At 44.2% G+C, this 22,693-nt stretch overlaps 1 protein-coding gene across 25 annotated transcripts in view; it reads right to left on the bottom strand.

Annotated features, from left to right (window-relative positions):
• The window catches only part of FAN1 (FANCD2 and FANCI associated nuclease 1), a 44,294-nt gene that overhangs the window by 1,854 nt on the left and 19,747 nt on the right, over nucleotides 1-22,693 (bottom strand). For 11 of the 25 annotated variants that reach the window (XM_042853835.2, XM_042853830.2, XM_042853828.2 and 8 more), the window contains 9 exons: nucleotides 16,442-16,675; nucleotides 15,729-15,860; nucleotides 14,431-14,539; nucleotides 13,273-13,392; nucleotides 7,230-7,394; nucleotides 5,745-5,913; nucleotides 4,231-4,421; nucleotides 2,413-2,607; nucleotides 750-878 (listed from right to left, as the gene is read on the bottom strand). In XM_042853835.2, the coding sequence (XP_042709769.2) occupies nucleotides 750-878; nucleotides 2,413-2,607; nucleotides 4,231-4,421; nucleotides 5,745-5,913; nucleotides 7,230-7,394; nucleotides 13,273-13,392; nucleotides 14,431-14,539; nucleotides 15,729-15,860; nucleotides 16,442-16,675 (1,444 nt within the window). The remainder of the gene's footprint in view (nucleotides 1-749; nucleotides 879-2,412; nucleotides 2,608-4,230; nucleotides 4,422-5,744; nucleotides 5,914-7,229; nucleotides 7,395-13,272; nucleotides 13,393-14,430; nucleotides 14,540-15,728; nucleotides 15,861-16,441; nucleotides 16,676-22,693) is intronic. The other 14 variants (XM_065558301.1, XM_024101857.3, XM_065558300.1 and 11 more) reach the window with 3 other exon arrangements.

The following is a 22,693-nucleotide window of genomic DNA, read 5'->3' as shown; positions in this document are numbered from 1 at the left end:
AGCAGGATGCTTGGTAATGAGGTAGTGAGAATTTCCACACAACAAGGCTACTCATGCCAACTTCTCTTCCATGTGCACAAACCAGAGCAACAGCAACCCAGTCCTGCACTGTAAATTACATTCCTTTAATACATGCCCTGCCAAACAGTACACGTTCAGCTATCCAGAGTCCCGTGGAAGAACTCTAGCAATGAACATTCTACCCAATGTCAGGTTTTTATTCCTCTGTCCTCCTGGGTGTTCACTTTACTCCTGTCCCACACCCACATTTTCATTTTTAAAGTAGTGTTTGATTACATACCAGTCTGAGTAAAAGCTGCAGAACACGCACAGAATTGTAACAGTGCCTTCTGAATTAGCAGAGCTATAGTCAGCAGTATGTGTAGCGTTACCTGACCCGTCAGCATTACTAGACTGAAATTACATCATCTGTGGCCCCTGAACCATTTGGCATTCCTCCACAGAGACCTACTTGATCACTTAGTGCTGGCTCTCTTCCAACTAATAAAGCATTAAAAGGCAAGCTAAAATGACATCAGTATTTTCCATATAAGCAACTGCTGCAGCGTTATGCATGCCAAGCTAGTCCACAGGTCTAGGAATAGCCTGTGGGCCCACTACAAAAAAAGTTTGAAGACCCCCTGCTATGACAGACGGAAGCTTTTCTTTTAGGATCAACTGAGTATTTCAATTTAAGTTTAGGGGAATATCCCTAGTATGCTGCTTTCACGTCAAAGCTGGGAACATACCTTGAAGCGGTGCTCTTGCGTACTCCACACGACTAGATCAGGAAGACCCCCTCTGCAATGGCGCAGATCTTTGGAGAGCCTCCTACATACACCACTTAGAAAAGGTCCCCCAAAGCAAGCCACTAGACTCTGCAAGTACATTAATAAAGAAGTGTCTTTATCTTGCCATTTCCAGTCTTGCAAAAGTAAGCCAACTTAGTGCCATTTCTCTGTTTTCTTCTTTGCCATTTGCTTAACACATCTCACATATTCCCTGCAATTAGACTCCTCCAACATTCCCAGCTTTGGTACAGGAAAACTGGCTATAGGGTCACAGAGTACGTCTATGGGCTGTTCTACACTACCGCGGTAAATTGATGTAAGTTATGCAACTTCAGTTACATGACTAACATAACTGAAGGCAACGTAGTTAGATCCACTTACCGCGGTGGCTACACTGCGCTGTGTCGACGGGAGAGTATCTCCCATCGACTTCCCTTATGCTTCTCGGGGAGATGGAGTACACAAATCAATGGGAGAGTGCTCTCCCATCGATTTAGTGTGTCTTCACCAGACCCGCTAAATCGACACTCACTACATCGATTTCAGCAGTACCGATCTACCGGTAAGTGTAGACATGCCCTATGGACCAAAAGAGAACACTGGTTCAAGCACTAGCTTAAGACTTGGGAGACCTAGATTGCCATAGAATTCCAGGGTGACTTTGGGCAAGCTGCTTAGTGCCTCGGTTCCCCATTTATCACATGGAAATAACAGCACTTCCCCAACTCACTGGGGTGTACATTAAGCATTGTGAGGTGCTCAGATATTATGGCAATAGGGGCCAGACAAGTCCTTAGATTGCTAAACACACATGTGACTTAACACTAAGGGCTGGATTCACAAATGGAATCTCCCTCTGGCCCAGTGTTGAAGCTGTTTCACTGTGGATAAATACTGAAAGAATCATTGGACCAGATTGAGAGAGAGCAAGCATGAGGATGACGCTCAGGCTGATGGTTAGTACACTCAGCTGGGAGGTGGGAGACCCAGGATCCAGTGCTTCTGTTCCAATGACTTTTTAAAATTATTATTGCAAAGGAGAACAGCTTCAATAGGAGAGCCTGAGGGAGCCCCACATGAGAATATCCCAGAGTTCAGTAGTTAGAGCACTCACTTGGAGGGGGGACAGATACTTATTCAAATCCCTTCTTGCCCTCAGGTGGGAGGGGGACTTGAACCAGGTGACTACCCTAACCAAAGCTATGAGGGAGGTGGTCCTTCCCACTGCCCAGCTTCTTGCCAAAACAGCACAGGGTCCAACACCCTGAGAAGGTTCCCCCCTGAGAATCCCAAGCAGACGGAGGTGCCTCCCTCCAGCTCAAATGTAGGCACTTATCTCCAAGAGGAGCGGGGCTTAGCACACGTCTCTCCCCTTGACATTCCCCATTGGCTGGCTTAGGTGAGAAACCACCTAGCATGCTGGCTTTTGCGAATCCCACTCTGAGATGGCTTTCTCCCCACCTTTCTCATTGTACAGGAGCCTAGGCACTGAACTCAGTCTTTGTGAATCCCAGTGATGGTCTAGGCACCTACGAGTTAGGCATGGCCATACTCAGGGTCACCAGGCCTGAGTTCCTTCATGAATCTAGGCCTAAGTGTGATGAGAAGTTTGCTATTTTACCTGAGCCTGCTGGAGAGAAGTAAACCGGTCCCAGCTAACCAGTGCTGCCGCTTTTCCCTCTTGAGCATTCCAGACATTGGCAATCATCTCTTGCAGGGTCTCTGAGGAAGCTGCGTGCAGTAGCTGGAGTCTAGATTCAATGGCGTCCTTCCTGTTCTCATAGAAGCTGTCAGTATACAAATCCAGGGGGAATGCCTGTATGAAAATGGAAACACACTCCTCAGTAGCTGGAGCCTGACAATTCAAGGGCACTTGGAGAACTGGAGATTCTGAAATTGTAAATGCTCTGCTTTGAATGTTTGGCTACAATTTAACTTGAATCCTACAGGTAAAAGAAAAGTAATTTAAAAACACAGCAGTCATCGAAATCTTGATCTAATGGACTAGATTCCACTTGCACTTACACATTTAAGATTACTGCACCAAACACTAACCACATTCAAGAGCCTAACATATTGGGCTAACGAACTACAACATCCAATTAATGAAGAAGAGTCATTTCTAGGATCTTGCTAATTTAGCAATGTTTAACCTGAGGCTCCCCTTTTACCCAGACATATCTCAAGGTCCACAAGAATAGCTAAGAACTTAGGGCCCCTGGAGGTACTACTTTACCGTTCAGGGTAATAGTCTGCACCAAGAATGTAGACAGAGAAGAAAATATTCCCCCTTGAAATGAGTGACAAAGAAAATAACAGTCTGGGGAACACATGTTTCCAGAAGTGTATTGAATTTGAAATATCACTATACACTGCATGGCATCGCGCCATTCCATAAGATGCGGAGAGAGCAATGGTTCTATTTTCCTGTTTGCAGAGAGAACAAAGGCTCTACAGAATAGATCGGTTTTCAAGCAAAAAAATCCCAGATCCCATGTTCTCAAGTTCCCTCCTCCTATCAATTGCCCATCTAGTCTCTCATGCCTGTGCTCGCTGCATAGTGACGATGACTGAAGTTTGGATTTCTGATTCACACTTCAGAGATCTGGATTTCAATCTTCTTCACTTTGCTGCTGCATGTGAGCTCAGAGCAGAGTACAGTGTAGGAACAGGAGCAGGGAAGAATAAAAGAGGGGGGGAGAGGTGAGCTGTCAACCTCTTCTCTGCTGAGGCATGAGTCTCCTGCCACCTTTAAGCTGTGTTTATAAATGAAACTCGCCACACAAAGGGCCAGCTATGAAAGAGCTTTACAGACAGCGTTGTGTATGTTTAAATCCTGAGTCATCCTGGTTCTAAGCAAGTTCTGAGGGTTTTTTTAAAATGGGAATGATGTGTGTATAACAAGATTAATTTTATAAAAGGGAATGGATTTATGAAAGGATGGGCTTCAGTAGAGTTTAAGAGGAAAGCTGCACTTGCAGAAATCATCGAAACTCACACAGACCACTCACTCACTGAGCTAGAATCGTGAAATTTGGTATATTCACGTATGTGCCTTTGAACTCAAAGAAAAGCTCACTTCCCATCAGAGGTCACCAAAAGATTAATTTCGAAGGTTTCAAGCATTCTATGGCCTTACATATGTATTACAGGGCATAAGGCCTCCAATCTGGAAAAATGATGGACATCAGAGGTCTTCTGTACTAGTCAGATTTTAGTCAAGAACCATCACCAAAAGTTAGTTAATGCTGCACATCCTAACTGTGCCTGTCAGGGCAAACTACTATCAACTAGCACTGAAGAGCATTTCAGTAACAGGATACAACCTGCCATCAGATAAAACATTGTGAATCCAGAACAGACTGTAATAGATGTTTATCATAATTATCTATTTTTTTAAACAAATCTTTGGATAGAAAAAAATACCTTTCACAAATACCTGATAAGAATTTCTGAAAACATCTGGTATGCCATCCATGAAAATAATGTCCCACATTAGAAGGCTATAGAGTGTACTAAACGTGGACCCTTCTCCATGAATCCCTGAAGGACAAAAATCACATTCAGATTTCCAGCCATGGAAACAAAGATAGAGATTGAAATGTGCCTGAGTAGTTAAAGCAACCTCACCTGAAATACAGATTAAAATGTTCAGCAAGAGCAAAGTATCATGTTCAGGATTACACATATACCCCGTCATCAGATACTAACACTACACAAAATGTAGTAAAACACACTTTAATGTCATTGATATCACTTTCACAATTTGCTAAGGCACTTTGTTTAATGCCAATACACTTGACTAAAAGAGTTAAATCAAAGCAAGACCCTTTTGAAGGTTACCAAATAACTATATTTTGGACATTTCAAAGCCTTAAGAATCTCGTCTATTACCCAAAACAAGCCACAGCGAAGGTTGGCTGCTCCATTCCATTTTAAAGGGGATTCAAAGGAATTTCAGTTTCATGGCTGGCAGCACACACTATCTTTCTGCAAGGCAGTAGAAGAGAATCTGGCAACACTCACTAACACACCATGTAGCATGCATGATGTCACTTGCTGCTCCACCATTCTCTATAACTTCCTCACTGATTCACTGGTCCAACAGATGCTTCACTTGGTTCCCCACTGCATTGGCTGGATCTCTGGCTATGACGAGAGTTGTTGCAAAGCGTAGCATCTTGGTTCTCCCTTGAGACATGATATTTTTAATGGCTGCCTACTCTGTTCTACTACACTCAGATTTTTACTGCCAAGATACAGATAAAACAAGAAAAAGATTACTAGTACTCTAATCCCTCTGAAACTGTGGGGATTATGGTAAATTTCACAAAATTATGAGCAACTGAAAACAAAATAAAGGAATCTGTTATGTGACCTTAACTAAAGCAGTTGCTGATGCTCTTGCTATAACAGAAGTACGTATGTCTACTGTTAATTGCAGTGACTCTGAAATGCCAGAAGACTGGGGGAGATGATCATCTAGTCTAGATAATCACAATGGGATGTCTATAAAATCCTTTTCTATACAATTTCCTCAGTGGCACTCTTGCTCCTGCTGGCAGTCAGCCACTTACAGTTACAGCTTTTGGAATCCCAAACTCCTACACATGTGTGAATTAAACTATTTTAAGTAAAAGCCTATTGATCTTGAAAGACAAGATGAGAAACTTCTAATGCACTTGGAGATCTAGAAAGATAAAGGAATATATTTTTTTCCATTTCAAAACTGCAACTGGGATGTGGAGGAGAAAAGGAATCAAAGTACAGGAGAAAGGCTCTTAAGTACAATTTCCAGCTACTTTTAGGAAGGAAAAAAAATCAGCAACTTTTCCACTGACTTTCAAACAATGGGAGCATTAACTGCTAAAACTGGGTTAAAAGACTCTCTCTTTGTAGCGGATAGTCCATTCCTTAACATTATTGCATTGGTATAAGAGAATTGTTAATTACCCTGATCAAAGCCATTCTGTCTGTAATGTGTTAACGCCAGCTCCTCAACTGAACACATGATTGTGGACAGAGTGAAGTCTTCTCCTTCCTCTTGATCATCAACGTCCTCCACTAGAAACACAGATTTTCCCACCCCTGTTTGGGGACACATCTTTCCTTTGATTGTAACCTGAATACATAAAAACAGCTAGTTAATGTCCAACATTAAAGGTGAATAGCCTTATTTAAGTATCTCTACCTCTCCTAAGGGATACAAAGCTCCCTAGCACTGCTTTTACAAAGAGAAACCAACTTTCAAAAAACATTGAATTATTGATCAGCTAAAAATAAAGAATTCAGAGTTTAAGCTGCCATTTTCTTGACAGCCATTTGCTAATCGAGTTAATTTTTGGATGACAAATGAGACTCAAATTGCAAATGTTCATAAAGGAACCACACTAGCACAGCTTCTGGGTTGAAGGGAATGTTAGGAGTCAGGATACAGGGTAGACTCCTGACCCAAGTGAAGTCAATGACAAACCTTCCACTAATTTCAACAGGGCCAGGATTTCACCCCTAATATCTAGCAGGCTGCACACACACAAAAAGCATTTAACTATGAAGTTAATCAAGAAGTAAATTCCTGCTCATCTTTTTGGCAAAATTTCCCAAAAATCATAGAATATCAGGGTTGGAAGGGACCTCAGAGAGGTCATCTAGTCCAACCCCCTGCTCAAAGCAGGACCAATCCCCAGACAGATATTTACCCCAGTTCCCTAAATGGCCCCCTCAAGGATTGAACTCACAACCCTGGAGATGCTCAGGCCAATGCTCAAACCACTGAGCTATCCCCTCCCCCAAATATTAACACACCATGGGACTGATCCTTGACCACTGGATATTGATTTACACCTGTGTACAATAGGTGTGATGTCCTACCACTATGGTTTGGTGTGCTTTGCATCCACTGTGCACAGGTGTAAATGACTACACAGGGCAGGGGAGAATGAAGCACAATAATATCCATTCGAATGTGGAAGTTCCCACCTCCAATTGATCAAAAACCTGATTCTACCAGTCCTGCATTCTCACAAGCCCTTCAAAGAGGGCTAACAAACCCCCAATGAGGTTGGTAATATCTACCCACATTACACTTGGAAAACTGAGACCCAGCGAGATTAAAAGTCATTCAGTAAGTCAGAAGCACAGCCTGGAAAGAGCCCAGGAAACTTCTGACTTCTGGGCACAGACGGTAACATTTTATAGCTTTACTGGTGAGCTGGGTCAGATCTACAGCTAGTATAAATCAACACAGCTTCATTGAAATCAGTGGAGCTCTGCTGATTTACACCAGTTGAGAGTTGGGCCCATTGTGTTACAGAATATAGAATACAAATGCAGGGAAGCATACACCCAGGCACCCAGTTTCCAGGATTACCATCCCAGTCAGAAGGAAAGGACTGCTGGAATTGGTAGGTTCTCAGGAACCAGTAACACTTTACTCACATGTGTAACATCTTCCACAGTTATGACAGGCAGCTCCTGAAAGAGGCTCCTGAACTTCTTGCAGCTTGGTGAGTCTTTCAATCGCAGTGCACGCTGGTAGAGAGAGAGTCGATGGCCTGTGCGCACTAATGGATCTGACAGCCCTTTTCGAATGCACTCAATAGCCTAGGAACCAAGAAGATCTCAGGTAATGACCTGGGAAGAATATGTGAGTCTATTTCTACTGAGCCTTAATCTGATTTAAAGAGCACCAAGAAGGAAAGCAACAGAGAATAAAGAATGGTGTTAAAGGGGAATCTATTTCTTTTCTTACTCTTATACTGAAGAAACTCCTTTTAAGTGATATTTTGCACCAGTGAAATAGCAGAAGACAGTTTCAGATTCTGATCCCAGTAGCACTAGAGTTACTCCCCATTTACACCAGTGAAACCCAAAACTAAAATCTTCCCCAAAGAGTACTTGGAAATGATAACTTCTATTCCGTAAATGGATGCGATTCAAATGAAATATTTAAAGTGTCTGATACTTGATTCAAAAACTAAACTAAAAATGCTCATGCCACATACTTTTGACCAACAGAAAATGTGGCCATGCTTTCCCCCACCACCCTAAACCACTGCAATGCACTTAAATGTACCAGTTAAGCAAACAAAGACCTGGAGAGGATCAAAGTAATCCATTCAGAGTAAGTGGCATGCAGGAACGAAGAGGAGGGTGCCACTGAACACACAGGATTTAATGCATATAAATCTTGATTCCCAGCATTGCTCTCTGGTAGTAGCAGCCAGTTAATCGGAGACAAATTTCCAACAAGGGTACCCAGCTACTTTAACAGCAGTTTAATTCAAGAACAGGTATGCTAGCTCTTGGTGCAAATATATGGAGGGTAAAACTGAGCCCAGCATAGGCCCTCTGCAGTACCAGGTTTACCATGGCGCCAGGCACAGAGTCACAAGAGGCCCCAGCCAACCCGTTCCCCCGGCCAACTGAGCCAGCCAGGAAAGCTGCCCCTGCCCCTGCTCCACCCCACCTCTTCCCATCCCTGGTCCACCATGCGGCATCCCCTTGGCAGAAGCTGGGGCTCCCCTGTTGACAAGAGGAGCCCCACCTCCCCCACATCTGTACCACCCCGATGAGCCCCCCCAGACACCCTCCCCACTGAGCCCCAACTACCTGCACCTGGACTCCCACCCAAATGAACTCCACCTCCCCTGTACCTAGACCCCCCCACTGAGCCCCAAACACCTTCACCTGGATCCCCTGCAGAATCCCATTGCCCCTGCACCTGGAACCCCATAATGAGCTCCTGTGCATCCAGATCTCCCACTGAGCCACCCACCCCCAAACTGCACCACAGAGAACTCTCTTACCCACACCTGGATCCCCCCACACTAAGTCCCTCTGCACTTGGCCCTGCTGCCAGGCTGAGCCTGCTCACCCAAACCTGGTGCGCCTGGCACAGGGGAGCAGGGCCCCAGAGGGTTTTTGGGGCAGGCCTGGCCCTTGCACTGTGTCAGGGTCGGGTGCAACCTCACTGCTGAGTCCTTGTCCCAGGGTGGGGTGGGGGGAGGCTGCAGGGTAATCTCCCACCTCCATGCAACCAGTGGCCTGTGCTCCCCACTGCCATGTTGGAGCCTCCACATTTATTTATAGACCAATACATTTTGCAGAATTTTAAAATATTGTGCATGGAATTCTTTAATTTTTTGGTGCAGAATCCCCTCAGGAATATGGGGTGCTGTGCAGCTGTGATGGTGGGACTGTGAGGAAGGTGGTGGGCAGTGGGGAGGTCTATGGGCAGGGGGCATTGGGTGAGTGATGTGGTGTGCAGGGTGCTGTGCAGTTGTGGTGGGAGGCCAGCGGGGAGGTCTCTGGGAGGGGTGAGGGCATAGAGATCTGTGGCGGAGGTCTCTGGGCCAGAGGGTGCTGGGCATAAGGGTGTGGCACTAGGCAGGGGGACGGTGTGGTGTGAGCCCGCCCTCAAGGGGAAGGGGCATGCTGGTAGCACAGGGCTGGGCAGACCAGTGGGCGTCTGGCAGCTGCAGGTTTGTAAACAGTGCCCTCCTGCAGCCCGCCCTTCACTCTGGAGACTGACCGTCCCGCCACCCTGCACCTTGCCCCATGGGTGCCCACAAATATGTTCGGCGCCAGGCCCACAAAAAGTTAATCCTGCCCTGGCCCTCTGCACTACTTCAGTCTTACGAATAGAAAGGTGGTCTGAGGGTTAAGGCACTAAATTGAGACTTGGGAGAACTTGGCTCTGCCACAGACTTTCTGTGTGACCGTTGGCAAGGTACTTCATACTTCTAAGCCTCATTCAGTTCTCATCTGTAAAATGGGAACAATAATGCATCCTTTCTCCCACCTTCTATTTGTCTTATATTATTTAAACTGTAAACTATTCAGGGCAGAGACTATATGTATATATAGTGCCTAGCATAATTGGGCACTGATGAAAGTTAGGACTTGTAGGAGCAACTATAACACAAACAACAACAGATCAGTTGCCAGGCAGCTGCAGCCAGAGTCTCAGCTCCACCTGCAAACCAGGGGGAGAGACTCTACACCAGCTCTGAGTGGGCTGGTGCAGATGGGGTAGGAGAAGGGCAACTCAGACTTTGTCTACACTGGTGGCGGCATGTAGGGTATGTGTAGCTACATGCTACAGTGAACAGCAGGCTGCATCCATGCTGCAGTGTGTAGCTATACACATCAGCAAAAATCGCTGGCATCAGGGAAAGGCTGTCAGCAGGGAGCTGCAAATCCTCTCTCCACTGCCTCCCCTTGTCAGAGCCTTTCCCACTTCTATCAGTGGGGAGGCAGCAGGACACTACACCGCTAAAAACAGTGTAGGCGAGGAGGCGCTGTTTAGGCGTAGAGAGAGCCATGTAGGGTATATACCTTAAGGTTATGGTGTGTCTTTACTCGCCAAAGCAGTGCCTCACCATCTACACTCTATGTATATTGTTGGTGGGGGTGGGGGGAGAGAGAGTGCAGTGTATGTATTCTACACCCCAGCATAAGTGTAGACATAGCCTTAGGGTGCTGAGCTACAAAATTTGGAGCACACAGACTTCTGCTGCTGGCTGCTTTATCACAGCGATGTCTCATGCACCAATAGCAGCACCTGCTTACTGAAAGTGGGTGGAGGTCAAAGGCAGACCCAGACCTGCAAATTGGTGCCACTGGTTCCACCAGTCTGCTGCAAATGTCTGCCTAGAAGTGCCTGAGAACTCTGTAAGGCCTTACATAATCATTACATCCAAACATGCTAGGCCATTCCCAAGCTGTTACATTTCTCTCCCTTGGCCACCTGCCAACTAATCACTTAGAAATCCAAGGACTGGTCTCCATGGACACAGTGTCTCTGAAAGCCTGATTGTATCAGGCAGCTAGAAAATGGCAAGTTTACCCACTGCACAATTAATTTGCTTTTATAAACTCATTCCATGGAGGGGGCAAGGATGTCAGGCAAAAGTGGAACAAATCCATCCCCGATGTACTTCCAATACAGGCTCCAGAGTTCCACACAGCAGGGATAAACATGGCCCACCACATGTCCTTTACAATGCCTTATTCTGGATCCTAACTTCTCACTCAATCGGAGACTGATGGGCTGTGCTTTCTCTGCATGGATTTTGGGTGCAGTTCAGAGTTGTGGCATGGGAACTCTAGGGCTAAGGCATGGGCAATGTTGCCCCTGGAAGAGCTGTTTGTGGGGAGTGAATCTGGGACCCCTAGATCTAAAAGCAGGAGTCTCTACTACTTGAGCTAACGGGCCAGGTCAATTAGCTCAAAGGTGATAGCAAAGTCAAACCTCTGTACATAGTCTAGCCACTAGGAGGGCACAGAGGGTATGTCTACACTGCAGCTGGGAGTGTTGTGTGGAGATTGTGGCATCAGCGGAGACTCGTAGGCCAACCGTGCTCAGGCCCAGGGGGTCAGGTGGGTCCAAGCTCAGGGAGCTAGCCTGAACCTCAGCCAGTGCCACAACAGCTACACTGCTATTTTTAGTGCTCTAGCTCAAGCCAAGCTAGCAGAAATCTGTCTCCCTGGGTTGGGAGGCACATTCCCAGCTGCTGTATAGTGTAGATATAGCTAACGAGCCATACTGGGTTACCCCGGCTTCCACTTGCCAGAAGTTCTGCCCCTCACGGAGCAGCAAGTAATGAGGCCAGTTCTCTCTGGGCTTTGCTGAATTTAACCCTTTGGTGTGCCATTTTCCAGGTAATAGTAAGTTTACTATCTATTGATCACACTCTTCTCATACCATTTCTACTATGCGTTCAGAGCAATGAGCCCACTATTCTCTGGGTTGTCCAATGCAGGCCCTATTGTGGTACAGCACACTAGGCAACACACCAGTGTTCATTCAGTTTGTGAGATTGCTTCTTCTGGCACCTCAGGACTCTGCCATGCTTCTTCACAGCCCATGGTCCATCTACAAGGCAGACTGGCATGATGGCACTTATCTCCCACAACCTGTCCAAAAAGCCACAATTCCTTCAGCGAGTGAAAGCAAATGGATAAGTGGCCTGGCAGACTTACAGGGAAAGGAAATAAGGCACCCAAGCCTGCCCTGAGGGTAAAAGCTACCCCTGCTTCCCATCAGGAACAGTCTATCTAACAGCTCCCGCCATAGCTCCTTGCCTGAGGAGCTAAAGAGGCCTCCTTTCCAGCTGCCTCTCCTCAGCACGGGAGCAGGGATTTTAACAGGAATACCCCCAAACACTGAGGAGGATCCAGAGTGAGAGCCCTCCTCTGCAAAAGCTCTCCCTGCCTCTCTGTGGCCCATGAAGCAGACTGGCTGAGCAGGCACTTGACTGGCAACTACATACAATCCCTGAGCTCGGAGGAATTCTCCACAGTGATAGAAAAACAATGCTGACCAAATATGAATCTGTTCATCCCTCACCAAGTCTCAAATGGTATGTCTGCACTGCAATGTAAGCCCAGAGTTAGTGGGACTTGAGTCAGCTGACCCATGTATTTTAACCCTATATTAAGACACTTCTAACCTATGCTTGAACCTAGGGCTCTGGAGTCAACACCAGAGCGTGCAGACGTGAATCAAAACAACCATATCCCAGTCCCTAGTGCCCCCTGCCCCAAATTTCGCCGCTCTAGCCCTAGGACCATGGTGTACTGTGGGAAAAACTTTATTGCCCACCTTACACACTAGGAAGCAGCGGGCTTTGCAAAAGGTTTGATCGGTTCACTCTCCACTGCAAACCCAAGAGGCTCTCTGATAATGTGCTTGCAGATTGGTGATCAGAAGAGAATGGGTTAACACTGACCTGAGCTGCTATCATTTGCCAAGGGAAGGGAGAGGGCTTCCTTTTTCAGTTGAGTGGATTGCTGATTGTTAGGATAGCGAGGATTAAGGAAGCAGTCCCATGAAATTGTGGGATACTTCTGGCTGACTCCCAGGCCCGAGTCAAGCGGGGCTGCGTCTACACTGCAAAGCAATAGGACTCGGACCCTGGGTACCAGCTTAACTCAAGCTCAGACCCTCCAAGGTCCTGGAACCTGGGTTAGCACAATTGCAGTGCAGATGCCAGGGGGGTTAGGCTTGAGCCTGTTCTTATGCTGTAGTGTGGACATACCCAAAGACAAGTCCTACTTCACAAGAGAAGCCTATTAACTACCCTTGGGAACAAATCCATACCAAGCGCTGATGGCAGGTCTAGACTAAAAATTTACATCAGCTCATCAGCACCAATGCAGCTGTGCCACTGTAGCGCATCTGGTGAGGACATCTAAGCCGACGGGAGAGAGCTCTCCCAACACCTTAATAACTCCACCTCTGCTCTCCCGCCAACAGCACCGTCTACATGGGAGGTTAAGGTTGGTATAACTACGCCGCTCAGGGATTTGGATTTTCCACACTGAGGAACGTAGTTATACAGAAGTATGTTGTGTAGACCAAGCCTAAGCCTTTTACAGTGCCTTCCCAGCACTCCTGCGCATATAAAATACAAGCAGTGTTTTTAACACCTAGCTAGTACTGTTCTCCAGTGTAGAGCATGCAGATAGGGGATACCTGCTCATTGCGTTTCAAGTGCTGGTGTAAATTCAGAGCCAGTCGATCCCACCATCGTCCTCTGCTGTCTGTACAATACACTTCCTGAGACAAAAGATACTGCAGTTCTTCCACGGCCTCCTACAGCAATGCAAAACTCTTCTATTAGATGACACAGGAAAGCAAGCTGAAGTATCATTATACAATTAAGCCAGCTACGTTGCCCATAGTGCTGTAGTAACACAGTAGTATTACCCTTCCAAGTGTCTTCCCTTCTCCCCCACACTGGCTACTTTAACTCTCAGCAATTCTCAGCTCAAGTCCTTTTTACCCTTTAACATCCCTTTCTATAACAGCTCCTATGAACAGATAGAGAGTCATTTAGACTTACAGGTCAATTGCAAAGAGGAAAATGCATTTTCCCCTTTTTGTTTCATTATGATATACAAAGAAGGCCTGAAAATTGCTTGCTTGTTTTTTTGGTTAAAGTGGTTTTCTTGGTGTTTTTCTTTCTTATATTATAAAGTTGTGTTCCCTGGCAGGGACCTCTTAAGCAGGAGATTCTTAGTCCTCAACTGAAGAGAGAGAGCATTTCAGAGTCAGCTTCTCCCCCCGTCACCCCATCCAAGAGTTTTGCTTTACAAGGTGTTAACAAAATCCAATGAAAAGAAGATATCTTTAAACAGTATAAATAACAATCCCTCAGTGTTAGACTCTTGCCATATAATAATCCCCAAGTGGATCTTCCACAGAGTCTTCCAGCTACAACAGGGAAGTCAAAACCTAATGTTGTTATGCAAGAAAAAGAAGTGTGTGTGTGTGGGGGGGGGAAATGTTGAAAAAACTCTTCCAGGCCTTCCTTATAGATCCTCGTGCAGGAAGAAAAATGGCGCACTGTTTTTCTCTTCACAGGTTACCTTTAAGCAAAGCTGCACCAGATCCTATCATCTCTAAAGCTACACAACAGATAAAAATGTCATTGACTATTGCAATGTCAAACCCTTCTACAATATTCCTGTGAACTGTACCATCAATGAGGTCTGACACTATAACATAATGTACTAAGACTGCCACCCAAGGAAAATGTAAGGATTTTCTATCGGAGAGCCAGCGATAGTAATTTCATTACAGAAATATTAGCAATTAAAAATGAACCACTGTCTTGCACCACTGCTTTACCTCATACATATGAAGTCTCTGCAGTATTTCAACCCCTCGAGAGAGGATTCTTGTATACATCCACCCAACCGTAAAATGTCGCAGATACTCAGGTAAGTCTCTATGGCATCTTTAAAAAAAAGAACGCATCAGAGATCATTTAAATAGGAATGACTATCAAATCATTCAGACTCTTTTTTACAAAGCACACAAATAGTTGAGTGCTTATAAAAACAAAATAACATTAAGTATATATAAAAATGCAGTAAAAAGAACATCAAGATTACAAAGTCTGCCACTCCAAAGTTCACAAGTGACAGAATTAAGGTGGCTGGCGCAATGGTTTAATATTAATATTTTGGCAGCCATGTTCTTTGGTTCAACAACCAGTGAAACTAAAGATTCACATATCATAGGTCAGTTAAAAGAATTTTTTTTTCTTTTTTACTTTTTTTTTTGTTTTTTACTTACAGGTGTTCTCTACCAAGACAGACAATCAGCTAGCAGACAAACAGCTCGACAAAAGGCCACTGGCTGAAATAGCCTTTCCTGCTCTAACAAATTTACGTAACTTACAGATATTAGCCATCTTTTTTTTGATGGCATATACTATTCAAGGGCATGATATTAGTCTCACTGAAGAGAAGTTTTACCACTATCTTCAACAGGAGAAAGATCAAGCGCCCAAACGACCCTCCATGAATATGAGGTTAAGTTAGTTGCCATGAGAATGAATATGATGGCAAACACAGGGCTATGGTTTTCAAGGTATCATCAAGCTAGCACACAAATAATTAAAATGAAACCTGATGAAGGACACTTGAACAACAATACATGTACGTTCAGTTCTCAGATCTTTAGTAATGCTTCCTGAATAACACCAACTTGGAAATTTCAGCAGATGAATAACCAATATGTTTTCCCATAACCTTTACAACATTACTTTGTTCTTTGTGAATTTTAAATTCTGCTGATTGCTGTTTGCCTAGCAGCCATAAACACAAACAGGCAAGTGAAAAATAGATTCTTGTTCTCCTTTATTTTGGCACGTAGGATACGGAGCTGTTTCAGTGCTTTATCTTTGTCTACCGATTCACTCTGCACTTTTATATAAAAAGTCTCTCCAATTTAAACCATTTAAAAGCTAAACAAATAAAGCAAGAAGTTCAAAGCTTTTAAGAACAGTGAAACTGCTGAATTCAACAGGCTCCAGTTAGAACACAAGAATACAAGCCTCCTTCAATAGGAGCTGCATCAAAAATGAGGTCATGTATCTGCTAGTTGCATGTGAATTTCAACGTGCATTTCTGCTTTAGTACCTCAAAGAAGGATGATTTTTCAGTTCATGCCAGGTTTCTTTTGCACACATATAGAGATATTTAGCTTCTGTCCAGTTCCCATTAGCCATTGCAGTGGCTACATCATTTGACAAATGAGCAGCTGTTGCATATCTAACAAACAAAAACACCCAAACCACAAATACAAAAATAAATACCAGGTGCAAAGAGAGTTTACAGTTAAAAATAACTCATTCCCTTTATACAATGTTATCTGATTTCCCTCCCACCCTCATCTCCCAAGGCATTTAAAAAAACAAAAAACCCTCAAGGCCAACTTGATTCCTGGAGTATTCTGAAGTGAATGGAGTATACATCAGGGTGCATTACATTTAAAATGTTTTCTCTAGTATAAAACACTTGTATCATCTTCTCATTGCTCTAGGAATTCATTCCAACAGCAGGCATTGCAATTTAATGTGCAGCTTTCATCAGTAGATGACCATGAAGGTTACTAAGCATTACAAATTTTGGGAGGTTTCTTAGTAGACTCTATATTAACGAACCACAAATATACTGTTGTGTGTTTTCCTCTGGTCTTCTATTTGCCCTACAATTTATGGCAATAGCACAGATAAAATGACATGGTATAGGCAATAATAGTGCTTATCTAGAAATAAACACATGGGTGTCATTGCTGCATTTCACATGCTGTCTCCATAAATCAGTTTCCAGATAGCCAAAGTTCCTCCTACCTGATGAGATCTTCTCTGTCCTGGAAGATTGCTGTTTTCCTATTTACTGTGTAACTGGGAAACACCGTACGACCCATGTTTACCATAAGCAAGGTGGAAAGCTGGCCTTGGCCACCACTAGCTGCTTCCTCATCCTCCACTGAATCGGTGAGTGAGAACAGCAGTAAAACTCGAGAAAATACTGCTCGGGGGCCTTTACAGACCCTGACAGACTTCCCAGAAAGGTCCTTAGCCCTAGAAGCCAAGCAAAATGTTTATCCAGATGTAATTTGCTTCCAAACCAATTATTATACAGCTTGATTTTCCCTACAGTATGAAGGAGCTTGAGAAACTACATAGTATACGTGGTCTCTAATGAAAAGCCAGATATAGGTACTTAATACATAGCAAATATAACATTTCAGTAAGTGAAGTGGAATAACTTGACTACATATATACTCTACAAAAAGTAAGATTATCTCTCTGGCAACGACTTGCTGTGTAACTTTGGACAAGTCAACAAAAATCAGGTCCTAAAGTGGAACACTCAAAATGGAAGGCACTGAAAATCAGAGGCCATTTTTGAAAATACATCCTTTCACTTCTCTGAGGATTTGCAAGACTTAATTCATTAACGTTTACCAAATGCTTTGAGATTTTTATATGGAAGATTTAGAAGAAGTGCAAAGCATTATTATTATCATTATTGAACCTACGTTCAAATTTTATATTTAAATCCTCATTACAGGTTTTCATTGAAGCTGACAAGAATCTGGAAATTCAGCATCAAATTTAAAATGCAGTCCCCACAATAATGTGCGATTTTTGCTGAGATATAGTGCAGGGGCAGGCCAAATCCAGCCCGCTGCTGCTTCATTTCATCCAGCCCGTGGCAAGTCTCCGTGCTGCAGGCTGGAAGCCCCGAGCCTCAACGCCCCCCTGCGGGGCTGAAGGCAGGGTTGCCAGGCCATTAAAAATCTGGTCGGCTCCACGCAGTTCCCAGAGGCGACCGGCATGTCCTAGCGGCCCCTAGGAGCAGAGACGATCAGGGAAGCTCCACGCGCTGCCCCCGCCCCCAGCACGAGCTCCGCAGCTCCCATTGGCCAGGAACTGTGACCAATGGGAGCTGGAGGGGCAGTGCCTGCGGGCAGCGCACAGAGCCCACTGGCCCCTCCGCCTAGGGGCCAGACACGCCAGCCGCTTCCGGGAGCGGCGTGGAGCCAGGGCAGGCAGGGAGCCTGCCTTAGCCCCGCTGCACCACCGACTGGGAGCCACCTGAGGTAAGCGCCGCCCAGGCAGAGCCCACACCCGGAACCCCTACCACCAGGTCGGAATCCCCTCCCGCACCCAAATTCCCTCTCGGAGCCCGCATCCCGAACCTCCTCCTGCACCCCAACCCTCAGCCCTGAGCCCCTTCCTGCATCCCAAACCCCGCACCCGCAGCCCTCACCCCCCCTCCCGCATCCTAACCCCCTGCCCCATCCCTGTGGGTCAATGGCCCCTGATAGAAAAAAGGTTCCCCATCCCTGCTGTAGTAGATAATTCTTCGATTACAGGACCTTGAACAGTATACGATCTTGTATATTCTACATATACAAAAGGTAGTCAAAGGATGGAAGTCTGGCCATTACTGTGAATTTCACTGATTTTTCTTTTCAATACAATGGTACTTAAAAGAAATGTAGCTGCATACACTCTTGAATACAGTTTACAGATGAAAAATCCAAATAAAAAGAATTTAAACAATTGTCTAAATACATATCTATCTGCTAGACCACGGGTCGGCAACCTCTGACATGCGGCTCGCCAGGGTAAGCACCCTGGCAGGCCAGGCCACTTTGTTTACCTGCCGTGTCGGCAGGTTCGGCCGATCGCGGCTCCCACTGCCCGCAGTTCACTGTCTCAGGCCAATGGGGGCTGCGGGAAGTGGCGCGGGCAAGGGATGTGCTGGCCGCAGCTTCCTGCCGCCCCCATTGGCCTGGGACAGCAAACCGCGGCCAGTGGGAGCTGCAATCGCCCAAACCTGCCAATGTGGCAGGTAAACAAACTGGCCTGGCCTGCCAGGGTGCTTACCTTGGCAAGCCGCGTGCCAGAGGTTGCCGACCCCTATGCTAGACCATCATATTCTTCCCTGTATGTGAGTATTTAAACAATTATGGAAATGGTAGTTACTCCATAATCCTAAAGGTGCTATTATTTTAAATCTGCACTCTGGTCCTGTGGAGAAGTAAAAAAGATCTCATACTGAATCAAAGGGGAAGTATAAATGGTGGTGACAGTCCAATCTTAGGTGAGTAAACTCATACAGTAATGTACATGCAAGAAAAAGTGCTTTAAGACAGATCCATGGAACTTAAAGGTAGCAGTTTCATGTACAACTAAAGTAAGGTTAGGAGTCTTTTGTAGTAAGCAACATTCTAGTACAGGTCTGTGCCAGAGGCAAAATCCTGAAGCCTTTACATGAGACGTGTGAATTCAATAGGACTACTCTCCTGCAGGATCAAACCTATGTCATAAACTGCCACTTACTTCAATAGTTTTACACCTAGTACCCAAAAAATATTTAGACAAGAAAAGCATACAAAGGACAAAGACATACTATATCACTTAACATGTTAAAAGGGGCATAGGGAGAGAGAGAAGAGAAGGAGAGAATTACAAGGGGTATTTTAGAAGTAAGGAAATTTAAGGGGAAAAACCATCCCCCAACAATATAGAAGCTTTAGCCTTCTCTCTTAATAATATGAAAATCAAGAAAAAGGAAGGCACAGACACATGTAAATACTGGAAACTATAATGGAAACAGCAAAACGACAACAAAAATCTAGAGCATTTCCTGTCTTTATTTAAAGGTGTCGGTCTCTCAGGATTCAAGGCTTCCGGAAAGAGATTCTATAGATTTTCCCAGTAATGAGAGCAAGTCTAGAAGGCACAAATAAACTTGTTGAAAATAAATTTATATACGGATTCTTTTAAAATAGATGCTAACAGATCCTACCCAGCTCACAAGTGTTACTGTAACAGAATTTCTTTAGCTATCAGCCACAATTACACAATAACAATGCTGTTTCCACAATTCGTTACTCCTGAAGGTTTCCAAAAATTTATTGCAGTGCAACTCTTAAAGATTCTTTCAAGTTCTTATTTTAGTAATTTTATTGTTATATTTTTACACTCCCCCGCCTTGTTCGTGATTACCTCTTGCAAGCTTCAAAATACCATTTCTGAACACAGGCTCAGTCCTGCCAATCACATAAGCAGTTCTATTAAGTTCAATGGCACTGCTCACATGCATAAATGTTTGCACTATCAGGGTCTATCTTTGCCCTTTATTGTTTGGCCAGTGTAGATTCTGCCCACCCCACCCCATGTTTTTTGAGACCAAGCTAACATTGGATCTTGTGATATACTGGTAATATCCACTACAAAGAAGTAACCCCTTCCCATGGTGACTTCCTCGTCACTGAAGTAATTCTACCTTAGGCAGGGTTGCCTTACAGGATTTTTTTTCTTCACCAGGAGGCCTTTCAGAGGTTGGCCCCTTAAATTTGGCAAAATCAAGTTACTACAGCCCTCATATGGCCATTTTGCAACTTGGCGTTGATAGCTTCATCTTTTTGACTTCCAACTACATTGCTGAAGATTCATATTCTCACAGCTCTGCTTCACCGATTTTCTTAGGTACTAGGACCATATGTCTTGTCAGATGAGAAATCAGGGCTCCGAAGTAAAGCAATTTACCTCAGCTCCCATATTAAGTCTATGGCAGAGCTGGGAACAGATTCAAGGTCTCCCAATCACTAGTCCCCTTCTCTTAATCTCTAGACCTTGTTAGAGTCAATTAATACATTTGTTAATAACTGTTGGTTAATTTGTGCTTCTCAATTCATTCTGTTCAGTTTCTGATATCATCACTATTATAAGCAAACTGCCTGCAGTACCGCATTAAGCAACACGACTAGCATCTATTACATGATATTCTTAGGGGGAAGATTGCATGTTCTAAATACACTTTTATTAAAGCTGTGCTGTGTGTTTATATTAGTGAAGGTAGTCCAAAAAAACAGAAAGTGATGACATTTGAGGTGGTTCTCTGATCCTGCAGGTGTTCATCCACAGTTTTGGACCAGCCCCCAAGACAACGATGCCTCCTCCAGAGACAAATTTTATGCCCTTGAGGCAGATAATTTCATTGTGCCAGAATAGTGGGGTCGTTGACCCAGGTCCTTATACCAGGGCTTGGCTACACTTGCAAATTACAGCGCAATAAAGGAGCCTCAGGTGCACTAGCTCACTACCTGTCCACACTGGCAAGGCACGTAGAGCGCTCTGACTCCGCGGCTACAGTGCTGCTGGTACTCCACCTCAGCGAGTAGAATAACGTTTGCTGCGTCCCTGCTGGAGCGCCGCAGCGCCACTGTGAACGAGGTGTTGCATTACTACATTCTGACTGACCTCCGGAAACGTCCCATAATCCCCTTAAGTCAAGTGGCCACTCTTGTCATTGTTTTGAAGTCACTGTAGGAATGTGGATATGCCCTTTCAAAGCTCTATTTCTGACAGCTGGCTGCTTATTTGCTCCGAGACAAAGGAACCATTACTGAGGAATGCTGCTTGCTTTGAGTGAGAGAGAGGGGCGGGGGGGAGGTCTGTTGCTGTCTGAACTTACAAGACAGCATGCTGACATGCTCTCAGCCCCCCAAAAACCCACTCTCTCTCTCTCCACATACACACTCCACCCCACCCCCTGCATTTGAAAAGCATGTTGCAGCCATTTGCATGCTGGGATAGCTATCACAATGCACTGCTCTTTGTGGCTTTGCAAGAGCTGCTAATGTGGCCACACCAGTGCGCTTCCAGCTGAGAGTGTAAACCCTTGGCAACGTTTTCCCTGCTGTGGTCTCCAAAGGCTGGTTTAACTCCCGGTGCTCTACAACTGCAAGTGTAGCCATGCCCTTAGTGGTATCCTGAGCCTACATCATTAAGCACCTTGAAGAGAAGGACTCAGATCTTGAACTCAATGCAACAATACTTGGCCAGTCAATTGGTGTTCAGTGTAGAGAGCAGAGGACAGGTTGATGCGCTTTTTGTTTGTTAGCTCTGGAGAATCACAGTAAAATTACTAGGATCGGACAAAGTACTGTCTGTCTATTTTGTGTGGTTTTGGATGGTATTATTTTAAGTTCTCATCAACAATGGTGAATTTAAAAAGATGAAAATGACAGGTAATAAGGATCTAGTGAAATTTTAAAATAATATTTGGCAAATTTTAAGACAAAATGTTGATCTTAAATTACTTGAAAGCTTTAAAAAAAAAATCATACAACAACTGATATCCACATTAGGTAGACTAGAAACATTGCAAGATACAGCCTAACCAGACACAGCAGTAGAACAGCAAACTGTGTACTGAGGGCAATAAATTCTTCCTCGGTTTTATTACATTCCATTATATTGGGATTTAATGTAAGGTGTGAAGACATTTCTTTAAAGTAAAATAGGACCAGCATATCCAAATCACTGAGAATATTTCAGTTGATAATACAAGTAATTTTTTTAGCCTCTCTTTGTATTTATTGGATTCCATATTCCTAAATCAAGTAAGTATGCAAATGTCAACCAAGAAAGTTCTCTCCTCAAAATTATAATGTAGCTCAAATAACTAATATCAAAGAGTGAAACTGAAATCTCATGGGAGGGAAATATTTTCAAACGGCAGTATTTTAAAACTGGGTTACAATTGACAAATAACTGCAGCTCCTGAAGACAAAGCTATTTTATTAGCAAAATCAGTCGCAGTAGCCAATGTTTTAACTGACATGAAGTGCCATACCTCGGGTCATGGCACTTTCATCTATTCTCCAGGCTAAATGTAGTGAAATGTTGCCTGAGCCAAACGCTAGCTATTCTTTGCTACCATTAAAATATATTTAACAGGAAGGAGATTTGTAAAGTGCCAACAATGATTGAATCTGCTTCTATATAGCTACATTCATGAAAACAGGATCTCAACTAGGCTTGGTTGAAACACTGCAAAAGATAAGTATGATAACTTCTTTAGACAGGTGATTATCCGGTTTAGTGTCTAGAAATCGTGTTATGATTTTCTTTTATATGTAATCCTTTTCTTTCCATTATCTGTACTCACTTTTTTTTAAATCTCAAATCTTTGATAAGCTTATCATTATTTTCACTATAAATATATTCTAGTGCTCTGGTATTATACAAGGAGCTGATCCTGAGTTGAATCATTCAGCCTGGTGTGTATATTGT

Source organism: Chrysemys picta, chromosome 10, assembly GCF_011386835.1.
Source record: "Chrysemys picta bellii isolate R12L10 chromosome 10, ASM1138683v2, whole genome shotgun sequence".
Lineage (NCBI taxonomy): Eukaryota > Metazoa > Chordata > Testudines > Emydidae > Chrysemys > Chrysemys picta.
Note: the sequence above shows the minus strand (reverse complement) of the source record. Positions and strands in the feature narration are given on the sequence as shown.